The sequence below is a fragment of the Dendropsophus ebraccatus genome, chromosome 1 (assembly GCF_027789765.1).
Source record: "Dendropsophus ebraccatus isolate aDenEbr1 chromosome 1, aDenEbr1.pat, whole genome shotgun sequence".
NCBI lineage: Eukaryota > Metazoa > Chordata > Amphibia > Anura > Hylidae > Dendropsophus > Dendropsophus ebraccatus.
The window spans coordinates 72,949,488-72,964,115 of record NC_091454.1 but is presented as its reverse complement, the minus strand read 5'-3'; the positions used below and the strand labels follow the sequence as shown (position 1 = coordinate 72,964,115).

Here is a 14,628-nt window from a genome sequence, read left to right as displayed (position 1 = left end):
TCTGTTATTATTTGGCCTTGTTTCCCAATCCAGATACACGTGTAGCCATCAGATACCAATGGCTGAAGTGCTTTGTGTGTAAAATAGTGATAAGGGGATGATGATAGGAGTTACTGATCAGATTTGCAAAGTCACCATTGTTCTACATGTGCTAGAGATAAAGCTTCCATATAAATGCTGACATCAGTACATAATTGTCACCAAACTTACTGGATATGGGATTCTGCTGCTAGTACTTCACAATGGACAGTTCATTCGCATCTCAGGACAACTTAGGATCTATGGTCCTCCTAACAAACAAGACCACTGTAAGTAGAGAAGCCAAAACATACAGTGTCATTGCTGTGTATTATTAGGGGTATAATATAGATGTATGTTTTGGTGCAATGGAGGGGGTACTTACTATCTATCTATCTATCTATCTATCTATCTATCTATCTATCTATCTATCTATCTATCTATCACACATACAGTGATACCTCGGTTATCATACTGCTCTAAACTCAAACAGTTCAGTTCCCAAGCAATATTTTCAGGGAAAGTTTGCTTCAGTTCTTAAACTTTTGCTCAGTTCTAAAACATTTTTTCAGCACCCAGTCTTGAAGTGCAGTAATATCTCTTCTGAATTCAAACTGTTCAGTATTCGAACAAAAATGTACTCAGAAGTAACATTTGGCATTCGAACTTTGCTTGGTATCCAAATAGTTTTGCGAGCAGGGATGGTGGGTTGTACCTGGCGAGTTAAGCAGTGGTGAGGCTTCACATACAGTACAGTACTGTATAAGACTGCTGGAGTGCATATACAGTGCAGTAGTAGTACAGGTAGTGCACCACCATCTCCCATACATTACAGTGCTGTATAAGACTGCTGGAGTGCATATACAGGCATATACAGTACAATAGTAGTACAGTGCACCATCTCCCATACATTACAGTGCTGGGATGAAGGGGACTCTATACAGTAAAAGATGAGTGAGGAGTAAGTGACTACTGTACTATAATTGCTGGTTTTGTTGAATGTTTATTGTTTAAAATGTACTGTACAGTATAGTGCTGCTCTGTAATATCCTGTACAGTATAGTGCTGTTCTGCAATGTACTGTACCGTATAGTGCTGTTCTGTAATGTCCTGTACAGTTTAGTGCTGCTCTGAAATGTACTGTACAGTATAGTGCTGCTCTGAAATGTACTGTACAGTATAGTGCTGCTCTGTAATGTACTGTACCGTATAGTGCTGTTCTGTAATGTCCTGTACAGTTTAGTGCTGTTCTGTTGTGGTTAAACTGAGCACTTTTCAATGTAATATATGGGTACTGCAGGTAATTATTGGTTGGGTGCTGGAACCAATTAAACACTTTTACATTATTTCCTATGGGAAAACACTGCTTGGTTCTTAAACTGCTCAGTTTTCAAACTGCCTTCCGGAACCAATTAGGTCTGAAAACATACATAGATATTTTTATTTATTATAAAAGCACACATTGCTTTTAAATTTAATAACATGTATGCTTAGCAGGAACATCCTTGTTAGGGCCCTTGCAGACTACGGAAATCATGCGGATAACTTGCAGCAGATTCCGTGTTCGCTCTCACTTGAACATTTGCCTGTCCCACAGCCTACATTCAAGGCTCAGGCGGATTCTGCCTGACCATAGAAAGGAACCTATGGGACTGGTGGAACTTCAAGCAGGAGCGGAGGGGAGGGGGGAGCAGGGAAGGGATGGGCGACAAAATCCGTGGCAAGTTATCCATGTGATGTTATTTACATAGTGTGCAAGGGCCCTTACTGGGTAACTTTTAGTGCTAATTGTTATTGATTATCCAGCTGTGTGAGAGCTATTCGGTTGCACTCCAGTGATTGAGGGTAAGTTGCCACATTCTAAACTTCTGTCACTGTTAACTGGGATCCACATAACCCCCCATGACAAAACATGTCATTGTATGTAATCATGAGTGTTACATAAGTGATTCCACTGTACAAATATATTCAGTTGTATATTTGTATAGGGATTGCTCCAATGATGTACATTCCATGTTGCTCCATGGCACCACATTGTCCAAAGTGACTCGGTAGAATATTGTCCTCATTGTATCCTCTAAAACCTTAATAAGACCCCCAAAAATAATATATTACATGACACAGCATGAAGGTTGCCTACATTGACATAATGCAGCCACCTTTTAAATTGAAAACTCAAACACATAGATAAGGCTGGGTTAACATTGCGTTTTTGCAGTCTGTTTAACGTATACATTTTATTAAAAAAAACAAACATGAGAAATGACTTCTATTATAAAAAAAAAATTTTTTTGCGTACACAAAAACGTGGTTGACGTTTTTGTGTATGCTAAAAGTAATCATTTAAAAACAAATACGTTAAACAGACTGCAAAATCGCAGTGTGAAGCCAGCCTTAAGACTTAAGAGATTAATTTTACAGCACCAGTAGGTGTAGTGATTAGCTCGGTCATTGATCATGCTTTGTCTATAACAATGTATCTGTTTTAATTTAAAAAACTTTTTTTTTTTTTAAATGAACGCTCCATCTTGTATGTAAAGGTGCTGATGACTTCACCCTACTCACGCAGAAGATTCTCACAAGGGATTGTTTGTTAGACATCCAATAAACAGAGTAGCTATACAATATGGGTTACTAATTTACACGTACCAAGTTGTATAGCAGGATGGGAAATCTGATACATAATTACCTTAAAACTATTGTCTAGTAATAGCTCATTGTAAGTGCTAGGTTTCACTGCTACATTTCATGCTTAGGTACAATTAATTCACGCTTCAGATTTTCAACTGTGGATAAATCAGACAAAGCTTAATTTATCATTAATAACAGGAAAAGTATAAATCCTATGCAAACATTCAATGAAGATCAAATAGTTTAGCTAATAGTTTAGCTTGCTGACTCCTCAGGCTTTTATAGCTGCAAATCTAAAATTGCCTGTACGTCAAATAATTATTGCTAATGATGCAAAAAAAAAGAAAAGATTATCAACAAGTACCACTATGTGCTTGCTGGCTTGTTTAGCCTAACCGCTGTCCAATAGGGTATAGAGAGGAGTCCCAAGATATATTCAGACCAAACCGACATCACTGATCAATACATTTAATTATGTCATATAGTTGGAATTAAGCTGAATTCAAACATGTGTGGGATATAGCTATCCTAAGGCTATTTCTATACTTGGGCTATGTTCACACAATGTTTAACAGCGTCTGTTTTATAGCAACGGACGCTGTTAAACTGCCGGCCACCGGGCTGCATTCAGGATGTTCCCGCAGCCGAAACCTCTGTATCAGCTGCAGGAACGTTCTTTTTTTTACAATTGACTAGTGTTGGGTGTGCCAGCAAATAAATTAGCCATTCATTAAAATGTAAAGTGCGGCCGCCAGCTTAATTTACATTGTGTGAACAGCTATTTTTCCTGATGCTGGTCACTGAACAGCGTCCAGAAATAACAGGCATGAACATTACTTTTTAGAACGGACGTTAAAATAACGATGTGTGAAAACAGCGGGCAGCATTGCCTGACTTTAATGCAATGCTGCCCCTGCAGTAAAGAACGGACTCTGATTCCATTGCAATCAGCCTCCATTCCTTACTCACAAATAACGTTGAGTGAACATAGTCTAAGAAAGGTACTACTAAGCCTATGTTTTCACTATGTCTTTTATCGGCTTTATGGCTGCCTTTTGGACGGCTGTAATTTTCATGGCAAGTAATGGCCGTTATTACACACTGGTGGACGTTATTTATACAATCACGGCGGTCATTATGATATAATGGCCGTTATTTGCCGTGAAAATGACAGGTGTCCCAAAAGGCGTCTGTAAGATGGGCAATAAAAGACATAGTGGGAACATAGCCTTAGGCCCCGTTAACACTACGGAATCGGTGTCGAGATTCCGGGCGGAACTCCTCTGCAAGCCCTCCCATTGTAACTGATAAAAGGCAGGATTCGATGCTGAGTCCGCGCGGAGGAGTTCAGTCTGAAATCTCAGCTCTGATTCCGTAATGTGAACGGGGCCTAAAAGGGCAGACTAAGTTTCTATGAATGATAAAATATGTCACCACTGCACAATATCCATACACGATATCCCTACTATAAGATATCGATTATGTTGATAAAAAGAATATTATCCTTATTAGTAAAATAGTGATTTAGTCAGTAGTGATGTCATTTGAATACAGACTGAAGAATATCAATAGTTAATGAATAGCAGACGCACAAAACTGACATGTCCGTTTTTCCTGCGGCCACTAGGGATCCCAGACGGACTGTATACTATGTGTATACACTCAGGCCAGGATTCCATTGACTGCAGTGTAGCATAACCTTTCTATTCATCATGGCTGTTGCAAATCAGCAACAACGGCCGTAATTAATAGCAAATTTACGTTGTGTGAACATAGCCTAATAATAAGCAAAATAGTAATATCACTACTACAGGATATGAATTATATATAGCAAATAGTGATATCACTACTACACGATATATGAATTATATATAGCAAATAGGGATATCAATACTACAGGATATGAATTATATATAGCAAATAGTGATATCACTACTGCAGGAAATGAATTATATTAAGCAAATAGTGATGTCACTGCTTTAAACTATGAATTATATTGTACATATTAGTTGTTTGTTTTCGTGTAAATGAAGCCAGAATTTTAGGCTTACGTATACTGCATCTATTTGCATATTAGAGTCAAAATTGATAGGCAAGGTTTACAGTTTTTGGGAGCATTTTGCATCATTTGTATGTTAGCAGCAAATCACATAATTTGCACCCTGTCTTTTCCCCCATGGCGATGTTCACACAGGTGAGCTTGCCATCCAATTCCATTACCACAACAACTAAAGGGAAGGAGCTGAGGTGATGTTATTCACAGAGATGCGGAGGTAACGGGAGAAGGGGTAGGGATGCTGATCACAACTTATTAGCCCGTATGCGGCGCTGCAAAAAATGTTGTTGCTGTGAAAGTAATGAAATTATCATCACTTCATCAAGCTGCGCCAAATGAGCTAGTTTTTAGTAGTCTGTTCCTATTACTCATGCACCTTATGGCTCCACCATTTCCATTTAAAAAGCAAGTTTAAAACCTGCATGGATCTCTTACAAGGTTTAAAGTTTTTTTTTTATTAGTTTTCCTTTTATAAAGAGACATGGGTGAAAAGCTATGGAAAGAGCTCTAATGGGTTGAACACTGGTTAAGGAATTTGATAGTTCTCTTATTTAGGGTACAAACCCACTTGACGTATTTGCTGCGTGAATCAGTCTTAAAAATAAGCAGGCAAAACGCAGGTTGGGTTTATATGATTGTTCTGCATTAAAATACGCAATTGCGTATTTTTGAAGCGTGAAGCTACATGCGTTTTTCGCACAGGTTGTTAACAACTGATGCTTTGCTAACAACAAGCTTTACGCTTCAAAAATACGCAATTGCGTATTTTAATGCAGAACAATTGTATAAAGCCAACCTGCGTTTTGCCTGCTTATTTTTAAGACTGATTCACGCAGCAAATACGTCAAGTGGGTTTGTACCCTAAAAGCAGTATATGTTCTTTATTTTAGCAGATATCCAATAAACTCCTGACATTGGCCAGTCCAAGACCAAGACGGACATGGATCTGCAGATATATAAAGGTCACCATGCCACCCATTGGTGAGTAGTCATTTATAAGCTGCACTTTACAATGATTGGATTGACGGGTCGTGACATCACCATGTTATCCAGGAAGTAAAGCCTTGATGCAGAAGTAAGTGCAGGGAAAAAAGCATTTATGTGCATTTCCCGTCATAAGTGTCTATTGGTGATTTGTATAACTTTTGGGGGGCAATACAATACTTTAATAAAAAATTTCACTGGACTTCTCCTTGAATAAATCATTTTACATAGTTTAAAGAGACTCTGTCAGTAGGTTTATGCTGTCCTATCTAAGAGTAGCATAAACTAATGACAGAGAAGCTGAACAGAATGATGTATCCCTTACATTGTTCTGTACAGCTGATCCATAGACATCCTCATAAATACAATGGATTCTCCATTATGTGCATAAGCTCAGTAGTCCTGGATATTCATGAGAAGCAGAAAACTCCATCCACCAGCTGCTGATTGGCAGTTATCTATTTATGCTGTGCATTGACAGTCAACTGTCAATCAGCAGCTGGAGGGCAAGGAGAGGGGTGTGGCAAGAATCATATTCTGCATATTAGGAGAACGGCAGAGCAAAATACACCGATCTGTTAAGCATTTCTGTCATTAGTTTATGCTGCCCTCATTAAAGGTGGCATAGACCTAGGGATGGTTGACTATAACTATCATCTTTTCCATGCATTAGTAATACGCTTAATTGCTATAAGGAAAGCAAACATGGCTCTATTGTTTAACCAAGACTGTTATTCACATTACTGTTGTTTATACTAAAGATTTGTCAGAAAAACCATGAGACCTCAATATACATTCTAACAGGACATTATTGTTAAAGGTATAATATGGTATCTTCCTGTATGCTGGCTCTTCCACATCTGCTTGATAATGACCTGCATTAAGGAGATGGATGTCACACAGTCCAGTTATGTCAATTCAGGTAACCTAGGACAGAACATATAATGAAATAACTGATCTTCTGTATTGTTTTACACTATACATATCAGAAAATAGACACACTAACAATAATATCCTGGCACACCATTGTACAAATCACTATTCTTCCCTACTGACTTCAACCCCAATAATTGGTATTTTTCAACCCCATGAAAACATTTGCAAGATGATTGGTAATATAAATGAGATGCAGTCAGTTTAAACTTTTGTTGAATCAATTCTTTTTCTCTACGGATATACACTACCGTTCAAAAGTTTGGGGTCACCCAAACAATTTTGTGTTTTCCATGAAAAGTCACACTTCTTCACCACCATACGTTGTGAAATGAATAGAAAATAGAGTCAATACATTGACAAGGTTAGAAATAATGATTTGTATTTGAAATAACATTGTTTTTACATCAAACTTTGCTTTTGTCAAAGAATCCACCTATTGCAGCAATTACAGCATTGCACACCTTTGGCATTCTAGCTGTTAATCTGTTGAGGTAAGCTGGACCCCACGCTTCTAGAAGCAGCTCCCACAAGTTGGATTGGTTGGATGGGCACTTCTGGCGTACCATACGGTTAAGCTGCTCCCACAACAGCTCAATGGGGTTCAGATCTGATGACTGCGCTGGCCACTCCATTACCGATAGAATACCAGCTGCCTGCTTCTGCTGGAAATAGTTCTTGCACAATTTGGAGGTGTGTTTAGGATCATTGTCCTGTTGTAGGATGAAATTGGCTCCAATCAAGCGCTGTCCATTGGGTATTGCGTGGCGTTGCAAAATTGAGTGATAGCCTTCCTTATTCAGAATCCCTTTTACCCTGTACAAATCTCCCACCTTACCAGCACCAAAGCAACCCCAGACCATCACATTACCTCCACCATGCTTAACAGATGGCGTCAGGCATTCTTCCAGCATCTTTTCATTTGTTCTGCGTCTCAGAAACGTTCTTCTTTGTGATCCAAACACCTCAAACTTGGATTCATCCGTCCACAACACTTTTTTCCAGTCTTCCTCTTTTTCTTTTATTGGCCAGTCTCAGATATGGCTTTTTCTTTGCGACTCTGCCCTGAAGCCCAAAATCCCGCAGCCGCCTCTTCACTGAAGATGTTGACACTGGTGTTTTGTGGGTACTATTTAATGAAGATGCCAGTTGGGGACCTGTGAGGCGTCTGTTTCTCAAACTAGAGACTCTAATGTGCTTATCTTCTTGCTTAGTTGTGCAAACGGGCCTCCCACTTCTTTTTCTACTCTGGTTAGAGCCTGTTTGTGCTGTCCTCTTAAGGGAGTAGTACACACCGTTGTAGGAAATCTTCAATTTCTTAGCAATTTCTCACATGGAATAGCCTTCATTTCTAAGAACAAGAATAGGAGTCCGTGGAGCCTCAGTTACGAGTCTCAAAACACGGGATAGCCAGATATCTCTAGCCTGTTGCCAACGGGGTGCCTCCATGATGGGGAGAGCACCACACCACCCTGATAAATAACCCCTTAAGTCCCACTCGGTTGCGAGTATTGGAACATAGACAGGGAAACAACAGGGTGGCCCCTTTTGTCAATGTCTAACTCAAGGTACGAGTATTGCGATCATGACAAGGGCTTGCAAAGGCAGGCTTCCACCCACAGACAGCCGTTTCAGGGTTTTTGCCCCTCGTCAGTGTGGGGTAGGATTCTGGCTAGTTGGGGCAATGAAAAATCAACCAACAAAACACAGTAATCACTGAACTCAGGCTAGAGATATCTGGCTATCCCGTGTATTGAGACTCGTAACTGAGGCTCCACGGACTCTTGTTTTGCATATTTAAATTTTTGGGGGCATCAGTGGAGACTCTTGATTGAGTACTTCATTGGAATTTTTTTCGCTGTTCTCCTTGAGTTCAGTGATTACTGTGTTTTGTTGGTTGATTTTTCATTGCCCCAACTAGCCAGAATCCTACCCCACACTGACGAGGGGCAAAAACCCCGAAACGGCTGTCTGTGGGTGGAAGCCTGCCTTTGCAAGCCCTTGTCATGATCGCAATACTTGTACCTTGAGTTAGACATTGACAAAAGGGGCCACCCTGTTGTTTCCCTGTCTATGTTCCAATACTCGCAACCGAGTGGGACTTAAGGGGTTATTTATCAGGGTGGTGTGGTGCTCTCCCCATCATGGAGGCACCCCGTTGGCAACAGGCTAGAGATATCTGGCTATCCCGTGTTTTGAGACTCGTAACTGAGGCTCCACGGACTCTTGTTTTGCATATTTAAATTTTTGGGGGCATCAGTGGAGACTCTTGATTGAGTACTTCATTGGAATTTTTTTCGCTGTTCTCCTTGAGTTCAGTGATTACTGTGTTTTGTTGGTTAAGAACAAGAATAGACTGTCGAGTTTCAGATGAAAGTTTTCTTTTTCTGGCCATTTTGAGCGTTTAATTGGCCCCACAAATGTGATGCTCCAGAAACACAATCTGCTCAAAGGAAGGTCAGTTTTGTAGCTTCTGTAACGAGCTAGACTGTTTTCAGATGTGTGAACATGATTGCACAAGGGTTTTCTGATCATCAATTAGCCTTCTGAGCCAATGAGCAAACACATTGTACCATTAGAACACTGGAGTGATAGTTGCTGGAAATGGGCCTCTATACACCTATGTAGATATTGCACCAAAAACCAGACATTTGCAGCTAGAATAGTCATTTACCACATTAGCAATGAGAGTATAGAGTGTATTTATTTAAAGTTAGGACTAGTTTAAAGTTATCTTCATTGAAAAGTACAGTGCTTTTTCTTCAAAAATAAGGACATTTCAATGTGACCCCAAACTTTTGAACGGCAGTGTATGTACCTCCATACGTGTAACTAAGCATGTTAGATGGCTGACAGATTCCACTAAAATTGTTTGGATCTGAAAACAAATATTTCACATTTATAGCCAGTCCAGTCATTATACATTAAGGCCAATATAATATTGTAATATTACTTTCTCTATGTGTAATAGTAATGTACCTGCCCTTTTCTTTATACAGTTGTGCAGGTCCTGTTAGCCCTCTCTGTAGCAGTCATACTTCTCTTCACTGGTGCCTCTATAGTCAAGTTGGGGAAACCTATCACGGATCCTTACTCTGGTTGGACATATCAGAAATACCCCTCAATGAAGCACATCATACAAGCTTTAAGAGGCCAGAAGTATCAACTTCAAGCTTTGGCAGCATTCATTCTAGTAAACAGCTATCTGCTATTAAAACTTAACCAGCTAGCTCTATTGTACCAGGACAAGACACTGGGCAATGGTAAGTTGCTTTTTTCATGAATGTGCTTTTTGTCATGAATGGCAGTTTTAGAATGGAGGGGCAGAGGGGTCTAGAGGAGGATAAAGCAGTTGGAGGGGGAAAGAGGGGTCCAAAGTAGGTTCAAAGGAGGACAGAAGTGTTTGCTGTTTGATTTTCCTTGGCTGCAGAAGATGGATGCCACCCTAGTGCTGCCAGGAAAACATAGATACAGTCTATAAATTGTTCAAATTTCCTTTCTTTTTGGCTGCTCCCATGTCCTTATCACTGAGTTTGGTTAAATGAAATAATGAACTCTTAAGGCCCTATTACACAAAACGATTATCAGCTGTTTATTGGCCATTACAGCCAATAATCGCTTTGTGTAATAAAAGGCAAAAATTAGCCGACATGCACAATGTCGGCTGATTGTTGTCTATTAGTGTCTTTTAACATGTTGAAAGACTAAAGGCCATGATAGCAACGATCTGCTGCCATCATTCTGTGCAATAGGAAAGGTGGCAGCGGACAGCCACTATCTTCTATAAGGTAAGACACTCGAGAAAGGGAATGGTGCAATCCTGAAAAACATTGTGTAGTTTTTTTAAATACATTTTTAGTACTTCATTTTGCCTTGCTTTTTTACCTGGACCTGCGCCCGTTGGACGCAGTTGTGAAGTGAAGGATTATGTTGCTGTTACTATCTTCTATAGGCTGCCCGCAGCTCTCTGCGGACCCCATCCCCGCTCTTACATGCTCGCTGTTGGCGCATGTAATAGTGTCAGCAGTGGGTGGGTGAATGAGGAGCAAGCGGGCGTCCTGCGAAGATCTGGCTGTGTAATAGGGGCTTTACACTGCTTCCTTAAGAGAATTAAACCAAAAAAAACTTTTGCTAAAAAAATATAATCAAACAAACTATTACAAAGTACAAAAAAACACATCAACCCAAAAAAGATTCCACATGAAGAAGAAACATCTGTGCCAACATTATAAATGATTAGTAAAGTTTATTAGTAAAATTGTATAGAAAACATGATTGTAAGACACAAAAATTCATAAAAACTTCTTAATACAACAAGGAGGACAACACAAACCGAACAGCACAACAAAAGGAAAGGGAAGCCACACAGTTCATACATGAATTAAATCAAAAAGCAAACAACATACTTTGACCAGCGGATCATATATATTACAAAGTGCTATATGCATCATGCAATAAACAAAAATAACGGAGGCGAAGCATGCATAAAATATATAAGAGATGTTAAAAAGAAATAGTTAGCTTAAGGTGAAGAGATAGAGAGATAAGATGCAAAGTGCTAGATATCAGCTAGATATCACCTTAGAAGCAAAGTTGGACACATAATAAGAAGTGAAAATTTCATCCTCATGAACCATGCAGCTCCCTTACCCACATGAACAACCCAACGCACGTTTCGGTACGCCCTTACTTCCTGACGAAGGGCGTACCGAAACATGCGTTGGGGTGTTCATGTGGGTAAGGGAGCTGTATGGTTCATGTGCATGAAATTTTCACTTCTTATTATGTGTCCAACTTTGCTTCTAAGGTGATTACTAGCTGATATCTATCTGATATCTATCTGATATCTAGCACTTTGCATCTTATCTCTCTATCTCTTCACCTTAAGCTATTTCTTTTTAACATCTGTTATATATTTTATGCATGCTTTGCCTCCGTTATTTTTGTTTATTGCATGATGCATATAGGACTTTGTGATATATATGATCCGCTGGTCAAAGTATGTTGTTTGCTTTTTGATTTAATTCATGCATGAACTGTGTGGCTTCCCTTTCCTTTTGTTGTGCTGTTTGGTTTGTGTTGTCCTCCTTGTTGTATTAAGAAGTTTTTATGAATTTTTGTGTCTTACAATCATGTTTTCTATACAATTGTACTAATAAACTTTACTAATCATTTATAATGTTGGCTCAGATGTTTCGTCTTCATGAGGAATCTTTTTTGGGTTGATGCTTCCTTAAGAGAGTACATTTAGATCAGCCACAGAGAGGAAGCATAAGGGTTAATACACTAAACTTAACTTAGTAATAAGGAGAGAGGACCAGTGGCAGAACCTGACAACGACTAATCATCTCCAACCCTGCTCTACTGGCTAACAGGATAAAGGGAGTTTTTTTTTCTCTTAACATAAATTGGAGAACACAAAAGTTTGACTACCTGAGAACACTAAAACCTTTATAAAGGGAATCTGTCAGCTGCAATTCAGATTCCAAACTGCTGGCACATGGTACCTTTTAAATATCTGTCTGGGCTTCTTGGTCACACACGTTTTGTTTTGTTTTTTACTGCTTTATAAACTCTGATTATTGTTATAATTTTTTTTTCTAGATACTATACAACTAGCGGATACAAGAATAGAAACAAACAGCTCAGAATCTGAGATTGTGGTCCTGCTTCTACCATCTATCAAGAGCTTACCATTCATGGCATTCTGCGTGAACTTTGCTGTTCCTATGGTCTTCTATACATTTAAAGAATCGGAACCTGTATGGCAAAAACAACACTTTTGGGGATTTTATTATTCTGTTTTTTTGTTGCTGTCAACCCTAAAATATTTGTCCTCTGCAATCACCTTTTATGCAGTAAGTCTAAAAGCCGATGAATCTCCAGAGATCTTGATTTCCCAAGGTGTCACAACATGGCTTCCACCTCTATATGCAGTATCAGCACTTTCTCTTTTTCTTCATTCATTTTTCTTAAAAATATACATGGAAATGAGGTTTAAAACTCCAGTCTCAGGCTCGTCTGCCTCAAATCTCACCCTAAGAAGAAAGGTTCCTATCTACCCTTCTCTGTTGGGGGTGATTGTAACTACTATGCTTGTAATAGGCAGTGAAGTCCCATTTTTTTTGCACTTGGTACATTTTGTGCTACTTTTTAGAAGGGGTATATTGGTGGTCTATCTGCTGGCTTTTAATTCAGGATTCTGCCTTTTAAGCTTTTGCGGGTGTTTGATACTAGGACTTAGAAGAAGGCGTCAGGCAAAAAAATGCAGAGGAAAACAGAGGCAAATAGATAGTGGGGTTTGCCTAGCCGACTCATTTCTTTACCAGTCTGGCCCTGACACTACAAGCAAGGGACCTGAGAAAAGATAATACAATGTTATTTATTGAAGATCCTAATGTCATAGATTCCCTTTGTGTACTATTGGAACTTATGCATATTAACAGTAGATGGGTGATATATATGGATAATACATAAGAAATAATCAGCTGAGAAAATGTTCACCTGAAAACATGATGGGTCTTTTGCAGCCCGCTGAATATATTAGAGATCAAGTCAATGGGGGACATTTATCAAAATGCAGATTCGCCCCTTCTCCCTGGCGTACGTATTCCTGGCTCGCCCGATGGGTGGGCTGGCAGAGCTTGGGGGTGTGACAAGGCGGGGAGGAGGCTCCTCCCGCGCCTCATTTATCATTATTTACGCCTGCTCGCAGGCGCAAATCATGACGCAAATCTACACCTGTCTCCATCCAGCAGGTGTAGATTTGGTACGCCGGGCGCAGATTTGTGTGCCCGGCCGGCTGGATTCACAAAGAGGCATGCGCCTCTTAGTGAATCCTGCCGGGGAAAAGGGGGCGTACAAAATATTTATATTGGTAAGCACTGGTTTCCAATTGTCTGGCACATACACATTGCCGTCTACATTATGGTTTGTATGCACGTGCTGCAACATATTGTAAAGTGCTACATTATTGTCTTTTCCAATAAAACGCGTAATGCTACATTTGCATTTGACTGATAGTAGTATACATTCCTGATATAACCGTGTCTCCATTTAACCATTTACCTTCATCTTACTGGCATACTTTATGAAATGAAATGCTATTAAAAATACCTACATGCATGTTTTTATTACCAACTGATTTAGGTGCTAATAAGTTGTTACATAAAGACCAATCTCCATGTCGCATATACAGTACCGTATTATGTTTTACTCCAAAGTATTTCGCAGGCTAGATGTAAACTAAATCCAACCCAATCTACGTTGCTCTGACTGTTAAAATTGATGATGATTGTGAGACGTGTTGTAGCTATTGCAGAGGTACAATTGGAACCTAAACCCTAAAGCCATGACACACAAAAGCACATGACAGCTCTGAGCCGAGCATGCATGTATACATAAAAGTGTGGTCCAAAGTGAAGTTGTCAGCCAGGAGTAATAGACTGGCAGCCAATTAATGGGGTTGTCTGGCGTTCATAGTTTTTTTAACATACTGCTGCTGGTGCATACAATATGACAACGTCTTCTCAGGGGTGAAAGCACCCTCAGCCAATCACAGCCAGTGATTGGCTGAGCAAACTGTAACTCCCTAAACAGGTTCGCCTCGGAAGTGGTGGCTCTGCAGTTAGCGGGGTACACCAGCGTCAAGGAGGACACGGCTGCTTTGAGACTCTAGGAGATGTGGGTCACAGTAAATTATGTAATGCTGCAGTTTGGTCCTCTCACACATGTGTGTTGTAACAAGGGCTTGTGAACCTTCAGGCAATCCATCCAGTGAAAAAACACACACTAAAAAGATGTTTCACATGTTTTTATGCAATTTTAGAAACGATACAAATGCACAAGGTACATTCCCCCAAAAAAGTTCAGATGCTGTAGGAGAGGAATAAAGTCCTTTTAGCTCACATCCAAGCAATTGTCATCTTATGAAAAGTGAACTGTGTTGCAGGAGCAGAGGCCGATGCCGCAGTGACGTTTCGTGGATGTCTCCACTTTCTCAAGCA

The 14,628-nt window shown here is 39.8% G+C and overlaps 1 protein-coding gene across 1 annotated transcript; it reads left to right on the top strand.

Moving 5' to 3' along the window:
- The first annotated feature begins 218 nt into the window (after nt 1-218).
- LOC138774469 (uncharacterized) lies at nt 219-13,179 on the top strand. The gene is made up of 5 exons (XM_069955375.1): nt 219-308; nt 5,596-5,686; nt 6,510-6,611; nt 9,622-9,885; nt 12,227-13,179. Exons 1-5 carry the CDS (start codon nt 243-245, stop codon nt 12,991-12,993), a joined length of 1,290 nt encoding a protein of 429 aa, XP_069811476.1. The 5' UTR covers nt 219-242; the 3' UTR covers nt 12,994-13,179.
- Nucleotides 13,180-14,628: the final 1,449 nt, after the last annotated feature.